The 24,086-nt window shown below is 37.6% G+C and overlaps 1 protein-coding gene across 1 annotated transcript; it reads right to left on the reverse strand.

Annotated features, from left to right (window-relative positions):
- Positions 1-348: 348 nt before the first annotated feature.
- LOC128233524 (uncharacterized) lies at positions 349-20,132 on the reverse strand. The gene is made up of 6 exons (XM_052947230.1): positions 19,976-20,132; positions 14,792-14,867; positions 9,516-9,648; positions 5,625-7,390; positions 2,889-3,017; positions 349-1,979 (listed from the first exon to the last, which is right to left on the reverse strand). Exons 1-5 carry the CDS (start codon positions 19,976-19,978, stop codon positions 2,896-2,898), a joined length of 2,100 nt encoding a protein of 699 aa, XP_052803190.1. The 5' UTR covers positions 19,979-20,132; the 3' UTR covers positions 349-1,979; positions 2,889-2,895.
- Positions 20,133-24,086: the final 3,954 nt, after the last annotated feature.

Raw genomic sequence — 24,086 nt, forward strand, 5'->3', positions numbered from 1 at the left:
TGACTGGCCTCATATACCCGAAGGCTGTTCCATCTTCTCTGTAAGGTGTATGGCGTTTTAGATGTATATAGCTGCTCATGTTAGCCTTCCTTTTTGTGATGGAAACAAACTTCGTTAAAGGATTTGTATTTCTATAAAACACCGCATTTGGTCTAGGCAACAAAGCAACATCCGATGGGATCGTTAACACTTCGTAAAACTAGAAAATGAAAATTTCACTCAAAGACGCCATTGGTATTGAAAGTCAACGGATCTGAATAGTATAAAACGTTTTGTTTTCCTGATAGAATCTTAGGTTAGAAAGATGCTCACATTTGATACGTATATTTTATTAGTTAAATAATATACTGTAATTGATACACCTTTATTCAAAGTAATGTCGTGTGGTGTGTGATATATACTATTATTTCAAACAAATGCACAACGAGCAACAAACACCGCAAATCAAACATGCAAATAAGACGAATATGATAAAAAAGATTACCATCAAGAAAGGAAAGCGCTCATTCATTCACCATTCATATAAAGGCACATATTAAGTCCAATAATAGTGTATTGAAAAGTCATTTTTATTCCCTCAACAAAACTTGCAAAACACAGTTCTGCAAGACGCGATTTATGAATACTTGATGTTTCTTAATGAGATCACTAACACACTCATATACAGGTTAATTGACGGTTAGAACATGTCAATACGCACACAATCTCTACTTGCTTATATTTAAATAACTTACTGTTTATCTTGGTAATAATATATGTGTTTGAATATGTATATATGTACAGATACGTCTTTAATACTATTTGAGTGTGTAGATACACTATATAGAGGATCTGACATGAGTTGTCATTTAATACCAATTTTTATTAAACGAGTTCAGGAAAACTGTTAGTTAGCGAGCCTTTGGCGAGCTTACTAACAGTTTTTCTGGACGAGTTTAATAAAAATTGGTATTAAATGACAACGAGTGTCAGATTCTTTTTATCACATGCTTTTTCCGGTATAAAATGGCAAAAAAACCCCTACCTGTTTCACCTGCGAGGCTGATGAGCCGAATATCACCAAGTGTTGTCATTTCCCGCGCTACATGCATTGCAGGAATGTAGTACCAGGATTTATTTAAAACAGCATATATACCCGATCGTTTTAATTCCGTTTATTTAAGAATGCATTCTCAGATGATATCCAGTAAAAATCACACTCTAAACACTTTAATTTTAACGAAATCTTTCTTTCTGTTATACCGGAAGTGAACATAAACATCATGACGTCATCTAGTAGATGTGACGTCATAATGTTTATGTTCATTTTCGGTTAAAATAAACTAAATTTTGGACGCTTTTAAATTTGCTTTTTCAAGATATCAAGACGACATACTTTGTTATCCTCTTAATATTTAGAAAGAAATTCAACTACTCTAACCAAACAAATATTTATTATAGAAATAAAATAAGAATTGAAGGTTTGGTATACAGGAATATTACCAATTAGCAGTTCCTTTTTGCCAATTAACTTTTTATATAAATGCGGAGCGATATATTTTCTGACCAATAGATGAAGAGCAATGTTATATTTCACATGTGTAATATAAAAAAAATACGTGATGGTTATATTAAACCGGAAACAAGGTGTAGCATGTGATAAAACTTTATCTGTGTAAACTTCTTTGAAAGGAGAAAATAAAGATATCCATCTATATTCTGCATTTAAGACATAGTATAATAAGAGAAGTTTTCATGTTTAATATGAACAATTGTTTTCTTAAATTTTCGAGTAAGTAAAGACGTATCTACTTAACAGTTTTTAAAGCGGGCATTTTGTCAACAGTTTTAGTATTATTTTAATGTTGCTTAGATACTAATTGAAACAAGACCAAAAGTTTTGTTCGTGATGATTTCTTAATGATACTAAAATGTCTACACTATATATATAATGACCACGGCTGTTGAATCTTCTTTCTTCATTGCTGACCTCCAGGGAACTGAAACAAGATCAACGAATTTAATCGAATTATACACAATCATTTTAGAACAAAGAAATAACGTTGTTTCAAAAATGTTCAAAAATGATGATTTGCACACTTCAGCTTTTAGCCGAGATGAGAGATAGTGGGTTGGACAATTACATTCCAAAACTTAGTGGTAGGATTGTACACTACACAGTTTATAAATATTTAAAAATAAGATTCGCATAGTTCTAAATAGTATAACATGTAATTTACTCGCGTATGCTGTATGAAGAAGCTATTGTTAAGAATTTCATAACTGTATTCCAAATACTTGTTGAGATATTGATAAGAGCACAAAGGTTGTATCGATTTTTCAAGTTCAAGAAGTGCTAAAAATGTTTATCCTATAGAAATATTAAAGAAAGGGGATCATCTGGCAAAGAGGCCCTTTGTATTTTATTTTCGTAAACTAATATGAATAAATAAAAATACCTATTTCACAAACATACCCTTTCCCCCGAAACAAAATATCAAATGTAAAACATGTTCCATGTTAACTTCAGAAATTATGGATACTTGTGTATTTAGCTTAGCATTTCATGGAATTTGAGGTAACTTAACCTCCTCTAACATCTTACATAGGATTGATGAAAAGAGTGAAACATATTTGTACCAAATAAGGTACTGACAATGTCATTGAAAATATGTAGGCAACAAATTATGACTATTATCAAATTATCAACTTGGTAAAATGATAAACTTTAACTTTACTTATACTCATTAAAAAACTGTTGTACTGAATTCTCATTATTTGTATATACATGTATCAACGTTTGTTTTTCTGTTTGAATAAACTTGTGATGTTACAGGAACAAATGACCAGTATTACGATATCATGCTGTGAATTCAGCTAATTAAAGCCACTGATGTGCAATAACATACCATTCGTTTATTCCCGTTCACATTGAAGCATTGTGATCAGTATGGCAAGGAAGGCAAACTCATACAACGCAGCCCCTTTGAAAACAGACCATGCTCCCAACTTCGTTGAATCGTTGGTCTCAGCTTTTCCTGCAAACAACGATAGTAGGTTATTTTTTTGTTTAAAGGAAGAGGTTGAACAAGAGCAAGGGGTTAAACAGCAGCAAGGGGTTAAACAGCATTAAGGGGTTGAACAAGAGCAAGGGGTTAAACAGCAGCAAGGGGTTAAACAGCATTAAGGGGTTGAACAGCAGCAAGGGGTTGAACAACAGCAAGGGGTTGAACAACAGCAAGCGGTTAAACAACAGCAAGGGGTTAAACAACAGCAAGTGATGAAACAACAGCAAGGGGTTAAACAACAGCAAGGGGTTGAACAACAGCAAGGGGTTAAACAAAAGCAAGGGGTTAAACAACAGCAAGGGGTTGAACAGCAGCAAGGGGTTGAACAACAGCAAGGGGTTAAACAACAGCAAGGGGTTAAACAACAGCAAGGGGTTGAACAACAGCAAGGGGTTGAACAACAGCAATGGGTTAAACAACAGCAAGGGGTGAAATAACAGCAATGGGTTAAACAACAGCAAGGGGTTGAACAACAGCAATGGTTTAAACAACAGCAAGGGGTTGAACAATAGCAATGGGTTAAACAACAGCAAGGGGTTGAACAACAGCAAGGGGTGAAATAACAGCAAGGGGTTGAACAACAGCAATGGGTGAAACAACAGCAAGGGGTTGAACAACAGCAAGGGGTGAAATAACAGAAAGTGATGAAACAACAGCAAGGGGTTGAAAACAATAGCAATGGGTTGGACAATAGCAAGGGGTTGAACAACAGCAAGGGGTTGAAAACAATAGCAATGGGTTGAACAACAGCAAGGGGTGAAACAACAGCAAGGGGTTGAACAACAGCAAGGGGTAAAATAACAGCAAGTGATGAAACAACAGCAAGGGGTTGAAAACAATAGCAATGGGTTGGACAATAGCAAGGGGTTGAACAACAGCAAGGGGTTAAACAACAGCAAGGGGTTGAAAACAACAGCAAGGGGTTGAACAACAGCAAGGGGTTAAACAACAGCAAGGGGTTAAATAACAGCAAGTGATAAAACAACAGCAAGGGGTTGAAAACAACAGCAAGGGGTTGAACAACAGCAAGGGGTTAAACAACAGCAAGGGGTTGAACAATAAGCAAGGGGTTGAACAACAGCAAGGGGTTGAACAACAGCAAGGGGTTAAACAACAGCAAGGGGTTGAACAATAAGCAAGGGGTTGAACAACAGCAAGGGGTGAAACAACAGCAAGGGGTGAAACAACAGCAATGGGTTGAACAAGAGCAAGGGGTTAAATAGCAGCAAGGGATTGAACAAAAGCAAGGGGTTGAACAACAGCAAGGGGTGAAACAATAGCAAGGGGTTAAACAACAGCAAGGGGTTGAAAACAATAGCAAGGGGTTGAACAACAGCATGGGATGAAACAAGAGCAAGGGGTTAAACAACAGCAAGGGGTTGAAAACAATAGCAAGGGGTTGAACAACAGCAAGGGGTTAAACAACAGCAAGGGGTTGAACAATAAGCAAGGGGTTGAACAACAGCAAGGGGTTGAACAACAGCAAGGGGTTAAACAACAGCAAGGGGTTGAAAACAAAAGCAATGGGTTGAACAACAGCAAGGGGTGAAACAAGAGCAAGGGGTTAAACAACAGCAAGGGGTTGAACAATAAGCAATGGGTTGAACAACAGCAAGGGTTGAAACAAGAGCAAGGGATGAAACAATAGCAATGGGTTGAACAAGAGCAAGGGGTTGAACAACAGCAAGGGGTGAAATAACAGCAAGTGATGAAACAACAGCAAGGGGTTGAAAACAATAGCAATGGGTTGAACAACAGCAAGGGATGCAACAAGAGCAAGGGGTTAAACAACAGCAAGGGGTTGAACAATAAGCAAGGGGTTGAACCAAAGCAACCGACGACACTATTGTTCAAATATACGTTTGTCCATAACCAACTCATTAGTGTAGACATCATGCATAGATTGGCACGGAGGAAGGTCGCCCCCTGCTAAATAAGGACTCGTAAATAGGCCTGAGCTACGTGTTGCGTAGCCAAATATGAGCACTAAAGAAGAACGAATACCTCAACCTGTGTACGAAGGATACTGTTTCTACTGATTTTCATTCTTTTTTCACTACTTGTCAACCAACAAAAAGTGCAAGGACACCATTCATAAAGACTCGGGTTATGACTTTAACGAATGTAAAGACTAGAGCATATGTGATGCTTTAAGCAGAGAAATTGCCTCGAATAATGATGAAACACACATTGGAAAAATATTGGAACGTTTCGACTATAATGTATAAACACTGTATTAACAGAAATAAAACGTTTTGAAGAAAATAAAAAATAAGAAATACTCATTCCTTATGTATTTTTTCAGCGTTTATGACAAATAGGCCCCTTTACCAGACCCATCAGGGACAATTATAGGCATAAGGAGACCTATTTGCCAAATGCAACCTTGTCAATGTATAGTTCGGTGTGACATTTGGAAAAAGGACCTATTTACATTTTGATTATCGTGTATTGAGTTAATTGAAATTCATATGTACACTCAAAAGTTAGTTGTCATATTCTTTATACCTGATCATTTAATTGTATGAAATTGTCAGATAGAATATTTTTAGTCTTATCTGGCGATATCTTTCTCACCACTGTAATCGGTAGGCGGGAAGTTATTACAGATGGGGAGGTCGGCTGGGGCCTTTGGCTGCTCAGGGAACGACTCGTTCAAGATGAACCTCATTCCTCCATTGTTGTGTGGCTCCATGTGGCAATGGGCGTTCCACACTCCTGGGTTATCTGCCTTAAACCGTATCACAACATAACCCCCGGACGGGATGGCAACAGTGTCCTTGAAAAATGCTCGGTTAATGTTCGCCTCTGGTAGTTCGATGTCCCAAGATTGGTCTTTCCATCTTGGGTTTTTACAGGTCAGGTCAGACGATCCAGTTTTATTCTCGCACACAATATCTGCAGTAGGCTGGTCGATTTCTCCAGTTATCTCGTTGTAGCTAGGGTAGCCTACTTTAACCACATAGAAGTCATGTCCATGGATGTGCGCGGGGTGGTTCGAGCCGAACTTGCGGTTCGACGATTGCACCAAATTAGTCAAAACTATCTGGATAGTGGCATCCCCTGGGAACTTGAGCACGTGCATGCATGAGCACGCCTTGCCATCTTCATCACAATCTGGGTTATCTTCACAGGGCGCAGAAAACTGTTTAGGCTGGGTATAGATATTAACCGTAGGACTTACAAATTGTCTACCATTGACAGAAGCTCTTCCCTGAACGAATCCAAAATTAAGAAAATACTGCCTGAAGTTTCCTTTATCGTACTGAGGAGCCGATTTCGTTCCTGGGGCACTCATGAACTTGTCCTGGCTGATGCACGTTGTGTCACCGTAAATACGGAAAGATTTGTAGTTAAACGGACAGTTTGCTACGGAGCATCCATCGACACTAATGCAATCTCGAGAGGTCGTAGGGTAGGAGTTTCCCGCACCATCGTATCGGAGAATTGCCTCGCCAACGGGCGTCCTGTCAATGTCCTTGACGAATGGGACTGCGCGTATCCAGTAGTTGGCTACTTCCTGGTCACATGTTATGTTGAAGTCGTATCTCTCCCCGGGAAAAATGACGAACGACTCAGTAGTAAGCGGCTCTAAGTCGAAGCCGTCAGAAGCTGTCACCTGCAGTTTGTGCTGATCTACTGAAATTCGCAGTGGATAATATGTCGCTGTCGTTATGACACGGAATCTGTAGGTTTCCCCTCGTACGACGCGGTAAACCTTCAGGGGTGTGTCGATAGTAACGTCGGTTGATTCATCCTTATATCGACCCCGACCGTCAATGAGTACAGAGTGTATTCGGAAGGATCCCCAGAGGCCCCCGTCAATTGTCTGAAAGGCATTCCACTTAACCCTCCCATCGTAGCTTGCACCGATAGTTTGAGTAGCGAAGTCTGAGTCCCCGTCATGATTCCAGTCCTGAACCATCATAATATGCTCGTTTTCGTAAGGCTCGGTTTTTTCCTTTACAATGAACGGGCCAGCGAGGCCATTCGACCGTTGTGTACCAATGTGAGAATGCCACCAATACGTTCCATTTTCGTTCACATTGAACGAGTATCTGAATGATTGCCCTGATGCAATTGGGCAGTGGTTAATGTAGGGCACGCCGTCCATCCAGGGAGTACCGTGCATGTCGATGCCGTGCCAGTGGATGGTGACATCCTGTCCATGCAAGTCGTTTTGAACGTTTATCTCCACATCCTGCGTCCGGTACACGATAATCGCCGGTCCCGGAAACTGTTCGTTGGCTAGTGTTACAAGCCGCGTCTGCTCCCAGCCGTCTCCAACTACGACGTCACTGTCGTTTATTGGGATTGCATTAGACGTATTAGTGACGTCATACCTATAAAAACAGAAACAAACAACAGTCCCAATTGCTTGAATACATGTCAAAAAAAGACATGAACGATCACAGGAAGTTATTTTGTGCGAGACTTTCTAACCACTTTTCAACATGTAATCTTGGGATATATTATTGTATCGCTGTCAAGAGACTTAATTTGCTATCGGAACAACTCGGTGAATATCCAACATTTATGACCTCGGTCTTTAATAATAGTCCATAATGGCGGCGCCCATATTGAAAACGTGTTGTATGAGTTTTCAACCATCCAGGAACATATTTCATGTATTAGCAAGGAGAAGAAATGACATTTTAACGGTTCTTTATGTGTCAAATTCAAGTTTCTCCAAAGCGTCATTAAGACACGAATCAAAATAATTATTTTTAAGACATTATTAAAATTATCGGACGGGTCTACTTAACGTTATGATAACTAAGTTAATCGCCGACAGTTCGTATATCTTGAAACGTATTTACAAGGTATATCAAGAAGGCTGTCGGAGATGGCCGAGTTGTTACAATAATTGAATTGGAGGCCGAGCAATTATGTGTACAGGCTAGAGAATAAACGGTTTAAAGTACTAACTCCACTAAGAGATGAAACATCTTCGAAAGAAATAGAAACTAAGAAATTACTATATTTACGTTATTGTATGCAATTTAAAGTACGTTTTATGCTTAACATTCCTTTAAAGGTTTAAAGCACATGTATTATTCCGCCCTATCTTATGCTATGCTGCGGAAATATATCCATGAACTATATTAAAAAAATTGCAATACATGTACATGTACATGAAAATATTTATAAAGAGGTGCATGCCTGTGTAACATCTATAAATGTCGCGGAAGTGTTTGTTCCAAAAAGAGGGTTCATTTGTCATCGTGTTGTCCACAGATCCTACTCGAGGTTTTTAGTGTTGCAATGTATGTACGGCATCACGATGATTGAGGGGCAGATCTATAATTAGTATTGTTTTACATTCGGCGTGTGTACATCCGCCCCGTCCGTCAATCCGTATGTCTCTCTCCGTAAACACCGGCCATGATTTACCAGTGTGGTTGGTATCAAACATATATGTTTTGTTCATGGTTGTGTGCACATTTTAACTGAGTTATGGCAGTTAGTTAAATAAAATATGAAGGTGATACATAGTTCTCTGAACTTATCATCTGATATCGGTATGAAGCCCTGTTACGATACCGCATAAAGCTGAATCAAACAAATTATATTTTAGATATGTTCACCTATATCGTCATGTCAGGGGCCGGCGGCTTATATCACAATTAACCGTTGTCTTGTCTTGTCTTGTTTTGTTTTGATTAATGAGGAAAATTTGGCAAAGGGTGGGGTTGTCTTGGAAATACAAAGGGTATTTTGGTGAGATATAATCGTTACACTGTAGATGAAGTATCATCGCCGGTACTTTAATCCGTTACACTTCATACATACCGTGGGACAATTGACTGAAAAAATCTCGTGTTAATGAATATGCATGAGGCAGGAGAGACAACTCTTTTTCCAATGAATTCGCATGTTACACTCAAATATTGTTCAATAACATTACAGTGCCTCTGTGGCCGTATGGTATTGACTACTGCCAAATATCCAATGTACTGAGAAGGCGGCAATCGCCAGAATATTTTTCAACCGTAAAGCATCTGGTCTATGCGGAACCAATGAAATTGCCTCATTAAATATTCATGATTACGAGATTTTCTTAGCCAAATTGCCCACGGTACACAACGAAGCATAGCGTAGTATGTATCGGGGGTATCCGACGATGATGAAGTATTATTAGTTACACTGTTAGTAGCTGGGAGGGGTATGTGATATACACCCCCAGTGGTTTTATACCATGCGTACTTATCTATAATTCGGTTCCCCATCAATATGTATTTAAGAGTCTCTGGCTTGCTTCAAATTTTCATTATGTTGCAATCTTAATAACGTTTTTTTAACACGACAGTACGATGATGAAAACGCGATAGTACGATGATGAAAACGCGACAGTACGATGATGAAAACACTAATTACCTGTTTTCGATTTGCGGTACTAGGATCTGTAGGCCTGCGACCTACAGCCTAAAACGAAAATTGCCAACAAATTTGATAAGAAATACATACCTGTATAGTTTCCCATCCTCTGCGAAGAGTTTGTCACCTTTGTGCATCATGGTTGTACTCTGCTTGATGATCAGGTTGAACACACACTTCTTGTCCGACGGACGGCAATGGGCGCTCGCCTCGCTACCATCCACTTCATAAAAAAATATGCTTGATTGAGAATCTAACTGTTAATGTAGTACGTTTCATTTTTTTTTAGTTTTAACAGTATTTATTCCAGATTAACGTACAAAACATTGAACAATATTACAAAAAGTAAGAATCGGACAACAAGTTACTTAAACGTATGTAAATTCCGTTTAAAAAAATAATTGAAATCCGAAAATTATTTTCTCATAACCTCACTTATGTACCACACTTAATAATGCGATCGGATAAAATGCGACCGTTTTGGCCCTTTAAGGGTTTCTACTTGAATTGTGGCCTATTTGGCTTGGCCCGGTAGTTTTCATGGTATTATTCAAGTTATTACGTTGTTTTACATTTACAAGTTATAAAAGACGTATATCACTTTATTTACTTTACGATCATATACAGTGACTGGTATCGTATTGCATGTATTCAAATATGCCATTGTGTCATTCGCGCCTTTTGTAATATCATGTACCGCGATGTTTTGACACCTACACTATATCATAAATAAATAAATATTTTGTTCCACCATAAATGCAAAGATAACCGAAACAAAACACAGTATCATCATTTGATTATTAAGATATATAAACAAACAAAGTATATGTCTCCGTGGCCTTGTGGTTAGGGCGTCCGCCTACGGAGCAGGAGGACGAAGGTTCGAGTCTCACAAGCGGCTTGTTCTGACATGGCCGGTTGCCGACCCAGCAGCTAGTTAAATCGAGGGGTACCGATTGCCTTCCTGCCAGGCGCCTGGCATTTGGGATAAGGAATCGGGGTAAAGATGTTCACGAATGTAGGTGTCTCATAAGCCCAATGGGCTGGCCCTTAACTAAGAGGGGTGACACTATAATAAACACACACTTTATTTATATGAATAAAAATTTATGACCTGAATGGGTATGCAATCTGTTTATGCAGTCATGCGCGTTGAGCAATATCATAAAGACGATAATATGCAGAATTACAAACAAATCATATTGCCTTACACACATGTACATGTATATTCATACTATAGGGGAATGATAAGAGCAATTCCATTCGGCACAACAGTCTAACTACAGCACTACAGCAAGGGTGACAGTATAACTACAGCACGCGTGACAGTCTAATTCTAACACGCATGACAGTCTAACTACAGCAAGCGTGAGAGTCTAACTACAGCAAGTGTGCAGTCTAACTACAGCACGCTTGAGAGTCTAACTACTGCAAGCGTGAGAGTCTAACTACAACAATCATGACAGTCTAACTACAGCAAGCTTGACAGTCTAACTGCAGAACGCGTGACAGTCTTACTACAGACGATGTGACAGTCTTACTACAGCAAGCTTGATAGTCTAACTATAGAAAGCATGACCGTCTAACTACAGAAAGCTTGATAGTCTTACTACAGCAAGCGTGAAAGTCTAATTACAACAAGCATGACAGTATGACTACATAAAGCATGACAGTCTAACTGCAGAAAGCGTGACAGTGTAACTACAGCAAGCGTGACAGTCTGACGACAGAAGGCGTAACAGTGTAACTACAGCAAGAGTGACATTCTAGCTAAAGGAAACGTGGCAGTCTAACTTCAGAAAGCATGACAGCTTAACTACAGCACGCGTGACAGTTTAACTACAGCAAGCGTGAAAGTCTAACTACAGCACGCATGACAGTCTAACTACAGCACGCGTGACAGTCTAACTACAGCAAGCGTGACAGTCTAACTACAGCAAGCGTGACATTCTAACTACAGAAAGCGTGACAGTCTAACAACAGCAAGCGTGACAGTCTAACTACAGCAAGCGTCACGGTCTAACTACAGCAAGCATGACAGTCTAACTACAGCAAACATGACAGTCTTACTACAGAAAGCATGACAGTCTAACTACAGAAAGCATGGCAGTCTAACTACAGCAAGCATGACAGTCTAACTACGGCATTCATGACAGTCTAACTACAGAACGCATGACAGTCTAACTACAGCATTCATGACAGTCTAACTACAGCAAGCATGACAGTCTAACTACAGCAAGCATGACAGTCTAACTACAGAACGCATGCCAGTCTAACTACGGCATTCATGACAGTCTAACTACAGCAGTCGTAACAGCCTAACTACAGCAAACATGACAGTCTTACTACAGAAAGCATGACAGTCTAACAACAACAAGCGTGACAGTCTAATAATAGAAAGCTTGACAGTCTAACTACAGAAAACATGACAGTCTAACTACAGCAGTCATGACAGTCTAACTACAGCAAGCATGACAGTCTAACTACAGCAAGCATGACAGTCTAACTACAAAAAGCATGACATTCTAACTACAGCAAACATGACAGTCTAACTACAGCAAGCATGCCAGTCTAACTACAAAAAGCATGACATTCTAACTACAGAAAGCATGACATTCTAACTACAGAAAGCGTGACGACAGTCTTTCTGTCGTTAGAATGTCATGTTTGCTGTAGTTAGACTGTCATGACTGCTGTAGTTAGACTGTCATGCTTGCTGTAGTTAGACCGTGACGCTTGCTGTAGTAAGACTGTCACGCTTGCTGTTGTTAGACTGTCACGCTTTCTGTAGTTAGACTGTCACGCTTGCTGTGGTTAGACTGTCCCGCTTGTTGTAGTTAGACTGTCACGCTTGCTGTTGTTAGACTGTCACGCTTGCTGTAGTTAGACTGTCATGTTTGCTGTAGTTAGACTGTCACGCTTGCTGTAGTTAGACTGTCACGCTTTCTGTAGTTAGACTGTCACGCTTGCTGTAGTTAGACTGTCACGCTCTCTGTAGTTAGACTGTCACGCTTTCTGTAGTTAGACTGTCACGCTTTCTGTAGTTAGACTGTCACGCTTGCTGTAGTTAGACTGTCACGCTTTCTGTAGTTAGACTGTCACGCTTTCTGTAGTTGGACTGTCAAGCTTGCTGTAGTTAGACTGTCACGCTTTCTATAGTTAGACTGTCACGCTTGCTGTAGTTAGACTGTCACGCATTCTGTAGTTAGATTGTCACGCTTGCTGTAGTTAGACTGTCATGACTGCTGTAGTTATACTGTCACGCTTTGTGTAGTTAGACTGGCATGCTTGCTGTAGTTAGACTGTCACGCTTTCTGTAGTTAGACTGTCATGCTGGCTGTAGTTAGACTGTCACGTTTGCTGTAGTTAGACTGTCATGCTTGCTGTAGTTAGACTGTCACGTTTGCTGTAGTAAGACTGTCATGCTTGCTGTAGTTAGACTGACATGCTTGCTGTAGTTAGACTGTCATGCTTGCTGTAGTTAGACTGTCACGCTTGCTGTAGTTAGACTGTCATGCTTGCTGTAGTTAGACTGACATGCTTGCTGTAGTTAGACTGACATGCTTGCTGTAGTTAGACTGTCATGTTTTCTGTAGTTAGACTGACATGCTTGCTGTAGTTAGACTGACATGCTTGCTGTAGTTAGACTGTCATGCTTTCTGTAGTTAGACTGTCATGCGTTCTGTAGTTTGCATGACATTTCGTCAGAATATTCAAGTGTGTGTCATATTCAATTGTGTCAATGTGTGTCATATTCAAGTGTGTGTCATATTCAATAGGAAATAGCTTCAACGACAGCAGTTCACGGATAGACAGTGACCGGCCTTGAAATGGTTTACAAACTTAAAATATAAAACGTTTTCTGTTTTGTTATAACGAAGAGTGATGTCCTGTGTCAGTGACAATTCTTCGCCTTGTACATAGACCTTTTTACAGTTACTAATTTTGCATATGTACTTTGATATCGATATGATTATGGGGGGGGGGGGCGTTAGGGCGTTGACAGCGTTTTACTTTTCAGTAGCGGTAAAAGGCGGTGTGTACGTCCGCTAGCAAACTGGAAACCCTCCAGCTTTACACCATTATATTATGTTTGCTTTATATGGGTGTCTTTAACTATTCTACATTATACAATATACACAAAAGATGCTTGTGCTTCTACTAAACTACAGCTATCATGATTCCATCTCCATATTTTTTCTCTTATTTAAGATATTTCTTGTTTAAAAAATATTTATCATTGAAATGCTGATTTTTTCTTCGTGTTCAATGACTAACTCGGCGTAGTAATTTGCTAGAAGCTGGACAATCGTTTACGAACTCAACAAATAGGAACGTCGGACCAAAACACGAACCACAACCTCGGAGTCGATTATTTGTTAAGTCTCTTTGGTTATTAGATAGCAGAAATATGAATTACAATCTTATGACAGCAAGTATACGACGTTTTATTGAAAACGTAGGTTCTTGTGGAATAATCAATTATTTAATATATCATTTATAACAGGGTATGATATTAAATCAGAGAGTGTATTAGTGTTGACAGTTTTGAAAATTTAATTCTATTTTAGATTTGTCAGACAATATACTTTAGGGTCTTAATTGGAATTAGAAATAGAGACATTAGTGAGATTGCAAACGGGAAGTTAATAGGTGATCGTATATAAGTCGAAATTTTACTTTGAATAATGAGCCTGAATTGGGACTCTGTTTTAGTAGGATGGACTCAGTTTGTTGATGGACTCAGTTTGTTGATGGACTCAGTTTGTTGTGTTATGATGGCCAGTGGGAGTCTGAAGGTCAACACGGCTACGGCATGGCGATAGTGCAAAGGCTATATGATGAAAGTTGTTACTGAAGCCAATGCTAAGTGACTCAAGATTTTAAGGAATAACAATGGCTGGAAATGATTTAAACTAAATGATTTGGTAAGAAGTTGTTAGAGAGAGAGTGAGAGAGAGATTCAAATGCAATAACGTTTATAATTTTGTAAGTTAATTATTGTTTTCAAATACATGTACAATCATTTGAGTAATAATTTATAAGTCAGAGGACAAACGGGAACTCCAGAGGGCAACTTAATTATACTAGCAGTAAAAAAAATCTAGAAGAGAAATGGCTAATTATTTTGATGACACCGTCGTGATTTGTAAACGTTTAAAGAAGTTCGTTACACTGATAAGGGATAATAAGGATAATGTTTCAAATAGCTACAATTAATAGCCTGCCTTTGTTGCAATATGTAATAAGATATTTGGCCACAAGATCCATGTTCGCAGCTCATATTACATGTTAAAAACATAATCTATCACGTATGGTTCGTGTAGGTGATGTTGCATAATATGAAAGCATTAACTACCACGTACTGGTTTGGCCTTCAACAGGAACGTAGGACGTCGCCACTGCCACAAAAACAACCGCTAGTAGCCAATACTTGGAAACCTGCAGCAAGATTTAAGATTTAATATTCATGATTCATGTTTCAATATTCAAGATTGATTACAGGGTACCCACACTTGTCCTTGTGGGCAAATACATACACAATACAGTGTTTTCTGTTGCCTTATTCATAAAGCAGCTCAGTGAAAAGTTTTTACCTAGTGAAATACTTTTTTTTCAAAGTTAAATTTTAAGAAATATTTCAGTGTTGTTTTTTTAAGCCAAAAGTATGAACTGATGTAAGAAAAGCGTCCAAATAATGACGGTATATGAATAAATCTGATGATAAGTTTAAGGTATTTAATATTAATTGCTATAAAAATCAAATTTGCAGCTTTTCACTTAGAAGCTGTATGAATATAGCCAAAGATTTAACAATGCACAATCAAAGCTGCACATTCACAAATTGACCGTTTCGACAATTTCTTTGTCTTGGAATGAACCAATCTTTGCGTTTATATTTATAATCCAGTGATATAAGACTGATGACAAAATATCAAATCGCAATTCTCAGACAAAAAAATAAAATAAAAAACATGTCAAATCGGTCCTGCTGTGAGAGTGCAGCCTAAATACATTATCAACAATATGATGAGTTCGTCAAGATATTTTATATTCTGTTATCTATCAATATATAGTTTCACGTATACCAATTGTTCTATACGGAAAGTCATATTTACAATTATCCGTCACTCCCTACATCGAACGGCCTATTCAAAACGAAACCATTGGGAGCATTAGGACAATTATTAAATATGTATAATTATATTTCTATTTAACATGAAGCATAGCATGTAACAAAAAATTGTATTTAACAGGCATTATTATACCCCCTCCCTCCCTGTCGGTTTCCGTTCCCCATCTGTGATTACTTTAATACTTTAAAAGCATATTACCATTTACTTATCCAAACATTTGTCATACACCTAACAAGATTTCCCACACATAATAACGAGTTACAAATACTGTAGTGTCCTTATCATAACAGCTGGCCTTGATACCATGACATGCAGCTTGAAAGATGGACAAAAGTGAGCCATACTATAAACGGCACATTTTCATTCATCAGGGGTTTGATAATGACAAATCTAACCTGATTCAATCGCTGCAAAAACGTGTGGAAACCAGTAAATAGTTCATTTTCCTGATATTATCGTCGCCCAATCAAAACGCTCGTTACATTTAGCATACTTAACTATTGAGCACTGACCATCGATTCGCCATTTTGCCGCTTATTTATTTTTCGTTAATCTTGCTTAGTTAAGCACTCATACCTAAATGTGTCATTTTTCAGCGATTGACCACATACAATGCATTTAAAAATTTCAGGTACTTAATATCATCGGGAACCAATATCAACTTAATCCTACTTCCAGATTTCATAATGGACAAATATTTTAATGAAGTTACAGATTTTCCTGGATCTTATTTAATTAGATAATTTAATTTATGTTTAATATCGAACGACATGTACATTCCTGTCACTTCTTTTACCTATGTGTCAAGGGTTTTCAAATTAAACTTAAAAAGGACCAAAATGTAAATACCACATGAACATTAAAAACTATCAAAGAAAATAAGACACATTTTCCTATTAGTATCACAAGTTATGTTTCTCCTATATGGATTCTGAATGAACCTTATTGTTTGACATATACTGGTACGGCAAAATTTCGTCATCGCCACCCTATTGCAATTGTAACGGGTTGAGGATGTTAAGTACATAATATGCTGTAAATGTGTCATTTAATCACCATACAAGAAGTATGAAGAGCCTGACTCATGTCTCAAGTCGGTTGCTGTCAGGATTCCTAATTTAATTGTGTTAGGCTCTTTTTCATTGCCAATAGGCAATCGCATCGGATTGCCGACTCCAAGAGAATCTATAAATAGAAAACAGCAAAACGTCTTTGATTGGCTGAAAATTTCGCTGTTTGTCAAGTGATCAGCAACTGAATATTGTCTTATTATACAGTGCGTACTTTCAACCCCATGACATTTAGCTCATGCTTCTTAGAAGCGAGAAAATGAACTTCACAATGTAACCTTTAAATAGGTATGTGGCTAAAGAAAAAGTACGAATGCATAATACCATATATCAGGCCTCCAACATTAATGACGCAACGCCATTAGTCAAGGATTGGTCACACGGTGACCTTCGCTCTCATCCGATATGCTTTCCATTGCCCGCATATCCCATATCAAGTCAAGTCAAGTCAAACACCGTTTATTCACTCATACCATAAACATGGCAAATGGCTTATAAGACATGGCTCATGAATGTAATTAAGTATTGACATTTAGTAAGCTTGATCTTATTCTAAGAGATTCTTTAACAGAGATACCTAATTTTATAAGTTTCGTGTTCGTTGAATTTAATACCATGAATAATATTATCACATCGGCTTTATCTTCGTACACTCATTCTTATACTTCCTGAATAGTCAAGGCATAACCTAAAGTACGGGTGCATGATTCGTTAACAATGAGAATAAACAATAGCCTTCAATGCATTCTGGACATGCGAAAACTAAACCTAGGTGTGATAATAGCGGATTCAAAGCGCGCTGAATAAATTGACGAAGGCGAAGGTCCATCGGGTGATGAATATGTAAAGAATGGAAGAGAGATGTGACGTGGTGACAACATTGATTCGCATATTGACGGATAAGATGAGAGGAAGTTTAAAATAGATTTGCCGTCGTGAAGATGAATCTTATGTAGATAACGGTATGTTGTTTGAATAGTTGTACTGGTCTTTGAATAGCGGGTTTCTCTACTTGTATCATGTAGAGCTACAGTACCAGGTACTCATTCTAAGTGATGATTATTTTGTGAATGGATTGTTGAACAATGACCTTCAACATGGCCACATCACATTTAATGTTTATTTTAATATTTGATTTCCAAAGTTCAAGCCACTGTGATATGTATCACAGTCAACACCTATCAAATATTCCTCAGCACTGGATATTGAAGTGACAGTCTACCGTGACGGTTAACTTGTACAGCTAGTTGGTATACGTTGTAGTCCGTGTAATTCAAAAGTGTTAAATTCAGAATAAATAATTTCAGGTCATATTGCATAATTTAATTTTTTAACGGCGCCAATATTTACAAGAAAACAGCATTTTGTCAACATATCAATTTATTTGTGGTTAATGGTTAATATATTTTAAATTCTTCGAAGAATATTCTCCGAATGCTAAGTTGCATTTTTACAGATCACCGGCAATGTGTATCTTCAGCATACAAGTTCTACATTAATGCAGGTTCTACATTAAAGTGTGCTATGTGTGCCTAGTTTCATGCCTTCAGATCAACCCATCACTCTAACACAGTGGACACTACAGGCACGAGGTTCAAGTATCAAGGTTTTCGATGTCCGTTATTGAAGCCATTGGTAATAATGTTACATTTATATGCGTGGTGACCCCAGATGTCCGTTATTGAAGCCATTGGTAATAATGTTACATTTATATGCGTGGTGACCCCAGATGTCCGTTATTGAAGCCATCGGTAATAATGTTACATTTATATGCGTGGTGACCCCAGATGTCCGTTATTGAAGCCATTGGTAATAATGTTACATTTATATGCGTGGTGACCCCAGCCAGATGTCCGTTATTGAAGCCATCGGTAATAATGTTACATTTATATGCGTGGTGACCCCAGATGTCCGTTATTGAAGCCATCGGTAATAATGTTACATTTATATGCGTGGTGACCCCAGATGTCCGTTATTGAAGCCATCGGTAATAATGTTACATTTATATGCGTGGTGACCCCAGATGTCCGTTATTGAAGCCATCGGTAATAATGTTACATTTATATGCGTGGTGACCCCAGATGTCCGTTATTGAAGCCATCGGTAATACTGTTACATTTATATGCGTGGTGACCCCAGATGTCCGTTATTGAAGCCATCGGTAATACTGTTACATTTATATGCGTGGTGACCCCAGATGTCCGTTATTGAAGCCATCGGTAATAATGTTACATTTATATGCGTGGTGACCCCAGATGTCCGTTATTGAAGCCATCGGTAATAATGTTACATTTATATGCGTGGTGACCCCAGATGTCCGTTATTGAAGCCATCGGTAATAATGTTACATTTATATGCGTGGTGACCCCATATGTCCGTTATTGAAGCCATCGGTAATAATGTTACATTTATATGCGTGGTGACCCCAGATGTCCGTTATTGAAGCCATCGGTAATAATGTTACATTTATATGCGTGGTGACCCCAGATGTCCGTTATTGAAGCCATCGGTAATACTGTTACATTTATATGCGTGGTGACCCCAGATGTCCGTTATTGAAGCCATCGGTAATACTGTTACATTTATATGCGTGGTGACCCCAGATGTCCGTTATTGAAGCCATCGGTAATACTGTTACATTTATATGCGTGGTGACCCCAGATGTCCGTTATTGAAGCCATCGGTAATAATGTTACATTTATATGCGTGGTGACCCCAGATGTCCGTTATTGAAGCCATCGGTAATAATGTTACATTTATATGCGTGGTGACCCCAGATGTCCGTTATTGAAGCCATCGGTAATAATGTTACATTTATATGCGTGGTGACCCCAGCCAGATGTCCGTTATTGAAGCCATCGGTAATAATGTTACATTTATATGCGTGGTGACCCCAGATAAAGGTTTGAAAGGTCACTGCATATTTATTGTTTATGCATGTAAACTTCATGTCCGAAACAAACATTATTAATACAGTTTCTGTAGTTAAAGTTTACTCATCATTTCAACTAAAATCAGACATGACAATGGCATATTCGTCAATCTTCCAATACAGGAAGGTTTGTTCTCTACGATTTGTTCCGGTGTATGTTCATAAAACCCTTCCTCGCAATACCAAAACAAAAGTAGGACCTCGGATATCCAAATATCATGTATTTGTTCATCGGATATCTTAAATGCCAATGCCAAATTCAGGAAGCACAGCTTACAATGAAATGTTATGTTTTTGAAATAGTAAAAATATATAAACCATATTTCCTTATAACTCCTTAAGACATCTACATGTAAACCGTTTGAAAAAGTAATGATAACTTTAAAACATATACATAAATGTTCCACTTACCATTTTCGCAATCAGATCAGTGTATCACACCTAGAATGACGTTAAAGCCTCATTCGCAAATTATATTTTGTTTTGAGCATACATTACTTGTCTATGGTGATTGGTTGACACATACTTATCCACTTTTGCAGTTTGGAATTATACGCAAGGTATTTATATATTTGTTTACTGATCATATTGCAGTTTCTGTGAACGTATGCAGGATATTTCAATAATACAATGAAAAATACAGAGATAAGCCCACAAGCCAAGTGTTTGAAATTCATTCTGATCATATAACCGTTTTCAATGAATATATCCTTATAAGTTTCTGATAATAGCTCTAAAAATAAAATGATTCAGCAAAGTCAATACCAAACACATTTTGATATTTAAACCAAACTTTCGGTACTAGCGTACATCTAATGAGTTTCTACTAACTAACTAACTGTACGTGTGTTTTACATCGAACGTCGGTGATGTTGGCCATCTGGGGCCCTTGCTTAAAACCTCCGCGAAGAGGCTTGTGTGTAAGTTTATTTATACTCGCATTCGAGCAAGGCCCTTTCAGCGATTGCTTCGATAAGATTGTTAGTCATATAAGGTTTTCGGAGCAAAGTTCTGGTTCTTTAACGTGCACCAGTGTATAGCACTGTCGCACGGGACCCCCACTTAACATTACTACCGGAAGACGATTAGATTATTTGTGGTGCGGCAGGTAAACGAGTTTGCGACCCCTGGATTGACAGTCAAGTGTGTAAACACTTTGCTGCGAATCCGCCACAAGAGGGATTGCGCTTTGCACCTGTTCGCTGGCTGATAAAGGACATTGCGAGCTAACGCATTTCATATTTTACTTAAGCATTAAACTACACTGAACCTAGATTTAATCGAGTTAATGGCTTCGTAATGAAAAGAATAATAATAACTAGTATAGAGTTAAACAAAAAATATTATAAATATAACCTGTTTGAAGTTCATTCTTTCCTTACCATTTTAGAAGTAAATGATTATCATTATATCATTATATTGTTGACTATGCATTTATTTTCCTAAGACCACACAAAATTGTAGTTTTGTTTCGCAGTTTTACCGCACCTTTTTTTAGAAAATGTAAAAAACAAAACAAACATTTGGTGGTTACATTCTTTTTGAAAGCTGATTATTAGATAAAAACTTTTCTACACTGTTTTATATTGTTGTGTAAAGGGAAGTAACCGATGCGTGGGGTTCTATAATGTTTGTCAACCGGTTAAACATTAATGTCAATAAATTCAAACAAAATGGTGGCTTGCGGTAAACTTGTTGACTAAAGTGAAATGTTGTTTTCTTCGTGAAATGAAAACTAAAGTTCGAAGAAAATTTTCAAAATGCAACAGTTCTTTCAACAAACGCTTTTCTCTTGACTGTAAAATGTTTGCCATGATAATAAAAGCAAAAGTTACCGCTTATCAAAGCTTTTGACTATATTTATAGTCTTTTTTCTCAAAAAGGCAATATCTTATTTAAGTCCTAATAATCATGAGTAGAATTTGACCTGATCACGTTGGTAGTGTAGAAGACAGCTGAACTCCACAGGAATATGTTTCATTGTTAAGTCTGAATAATGTTTCAAAATAATATTTGACCAAATACTGAAATACTAATGCGAACCGAAAATTAGGGTTTCTCTTTCAACATAATCTGGGATGAATGAACTCCCTGGCCTTAATAGTATTCTAAACATACCCTTATACTGTATATTTCGGTTAACATAGGTCATTGCATTTACAGTAATATTCAATATTTATGCTGCCTGTGTAAAAACATGCCAACCATTAATTATTTAAATATCCAAAATCAAACATAGTAAATATCTAAACGCTGCAGATTTTATGAAAAATGACAATATTGTTATTTTATTTCGCACGATCGCTCCATTTTCTTTTCGCGAATATCCGAGGAACAAAATATTAATTTGGTGTAACCTAAAATAAAACATAAATATGAACGTTGTATGCTTAAAAGTACTAACATAAAGGCCGTAACCTCGAGGCGCCCGATCCTTACAGCGTGAAGCCATTAGCCTAAGTGTTGGTTATCTGATACTAAATTCGCTCAGTGTAGGACTTATTAAACGAATATTTCATTCAGGTATTCTGTAATTTCAGATTTCAGAGTAGTGTTCTATTTATAAGTATGCTTTAATCGTATAGTAGGAATTATTTTACGAAAAGGTGTGTGTGTGCTTTTCCATTAAATCTGTGGCTAGGCTGAATTCCTGAAATGAATTACCCATTGTATTCAATTTTGGTACTATGCCAAACCACAAACGAGGATAAGTCTTACAAAATCAAGCACCGAATATAAGTATTTGAAAGGTAGGCGAAGCAGCGAACTTGATATATTATATAAAAATAACAAAATATTTAAAACGTCCACACTTTCTTGTTCATGATATGTATATCCCATTCTGTAGGTACAGTTGTTAATTCTGTGACACAAATATACTTGTATATAGTTTAATTGTTCGCTATTTTTATATGCAAGCCACACAGTTTAATGAATATGATCCTGGGTGATGTTAGACTATTTTGTTTTATAGTGTTTGTTATATCTTCTTCTTCCTTTTTTTTCTTCTTTTTCTCCTTCATTTGAGCCTAAATGATACTTTCATTCCAAAGTTTGACCGATATTTGTTGAAATTTCGGCATATCGGTTCGCCTTGCCGATGTTGTGCCAATGTAGGGCCGACGTTGATTTGAAATTAAAATATTGTAGCGTTTCGATATCATGTATACCTTTCCACTCGCAATGTAGAAATACCAACGAGCAGGTATTATTCACATATATTCACAATGGAGTACCAACTACTGATCTGAGTACTAGCAAAAATGCGTTGCTTCTTCCGGTTGCCAGTGATTATCTTACGTATTGGCCGCAATTTCTTGAAACTTCTTAAACCTAACAGGCTTAAAAGCTTATTTCAATTAGTCAAAAAACATACTTAAATTTAATTTTGATAATTGCAAAATGGTTATCGCTATTATCATAAACATAATTCTTATCTAAAGTCTACAGACTTTAAAAAAAAGTAAATACAAGGCGAATTTTAGAAAAAAACACAACTAGCGAGTGTTATAATGACCTTAAGATGTTTCGACCAAATTTGGGTCTGGTTTCGGAATGTCATCCGGATTACCATTGTATCAACATGTAAACATATACATTTTGCCTTTCAGGTGAACACCGTCAATGCCATACACTGGCTGATAACCTGCCTCAGTGGGTACTACTTAAATTATGTGAACTATCTGTATAGTTTCCCTTGCCTATTTACAGCTATATGATGACCATTTCGAGGTATTCTCCTCGATTGACTACTGAGAACTGATTATAGGTTCTCTCACCTATGCTCATGAATAGCTTTGATGTTCAAGAGCTTCGATATAGCTCGCAACAGCTACGTTCTATCATTTAATAACTTTACACAGTGTTGTGAAAGTAATATCTTCATATTGACCTCCGCCACCTAAAAATGTAAAAAAATAAATAAAACGGACACTTAGAAAAATATCAAATAAAGCCCATAATAGCTTATTCTCGTATATTTCCTAAGTTTTGATAAAACCAAATATTACAAATCTATTTATATGTAAAATTCCTAACAACTCTTCTTAAAATGTGTTTATTAAACTTTGTGCAAAAATCAAGAAAAAATATCAAACAACAATCTACTCTCAATATATTAGACCATAAACATCTTTTTGTAACCCCAGAATTTAAATCTCTCTCTCTCTCTCTCTCTCTCTCTCTTAACATTCCGCGAGTGCTCCGATACGTTTGTTAATCATTTTATGTTTTTTTGGAGCATATTGTACAGGCAGAATGTAACCCAGATTATAGCCACCCTGGTTCTTTAAAGCGCACCAGTGTAAAGCACTGTCACACGGAACCCCCGTTTAACGTCACTCCCGAAAGACTATTAGTATTTTTCGTATTAGTTCGACGGGGAATTGAACCTGCGACCCCCGGATTGACGGCCAAGTGTGTTACCACTAGACCACGGATCCGTCCTTGCATCTGCAAGCTCGAGCTTATATACTTGAGCCGAAGGAACAAGAAAAGTTGTTCCTTCGGTGGAAAAGTGTTT

Source organism: Mya arenaria, chromosome 5 (genome assembly GCF_026914265.1).
Source record: "Mya arenaria isolate MELC-2E11 chromosome 5, ASM2691426v1".
Taxonomy (NCBI): Eukaryota; Metazoa; Mollusca; class Bivalvia; order Myida; family Myidae; genus Mya; species Mya arenaria.

Coding starts and splice junctions, on each gene's coding strand:
- LOC128233524 (XM_052947230.1), bottom strand. Junction 9,649..14,791: donor TCCTGTTGAAGGCCAAACCA/GTACGTGGTAGT, acceptor TTTTTTATGAAG/TGGATGGTAGCGAGGCGAGC. Junction 3,018..5,624: donor CCCGCCTACCGATTACAGTG/GTGAGAAAGATA, acceptor CGTTGTTTGCAG/GAAAAGCTGAGACCAACGAT.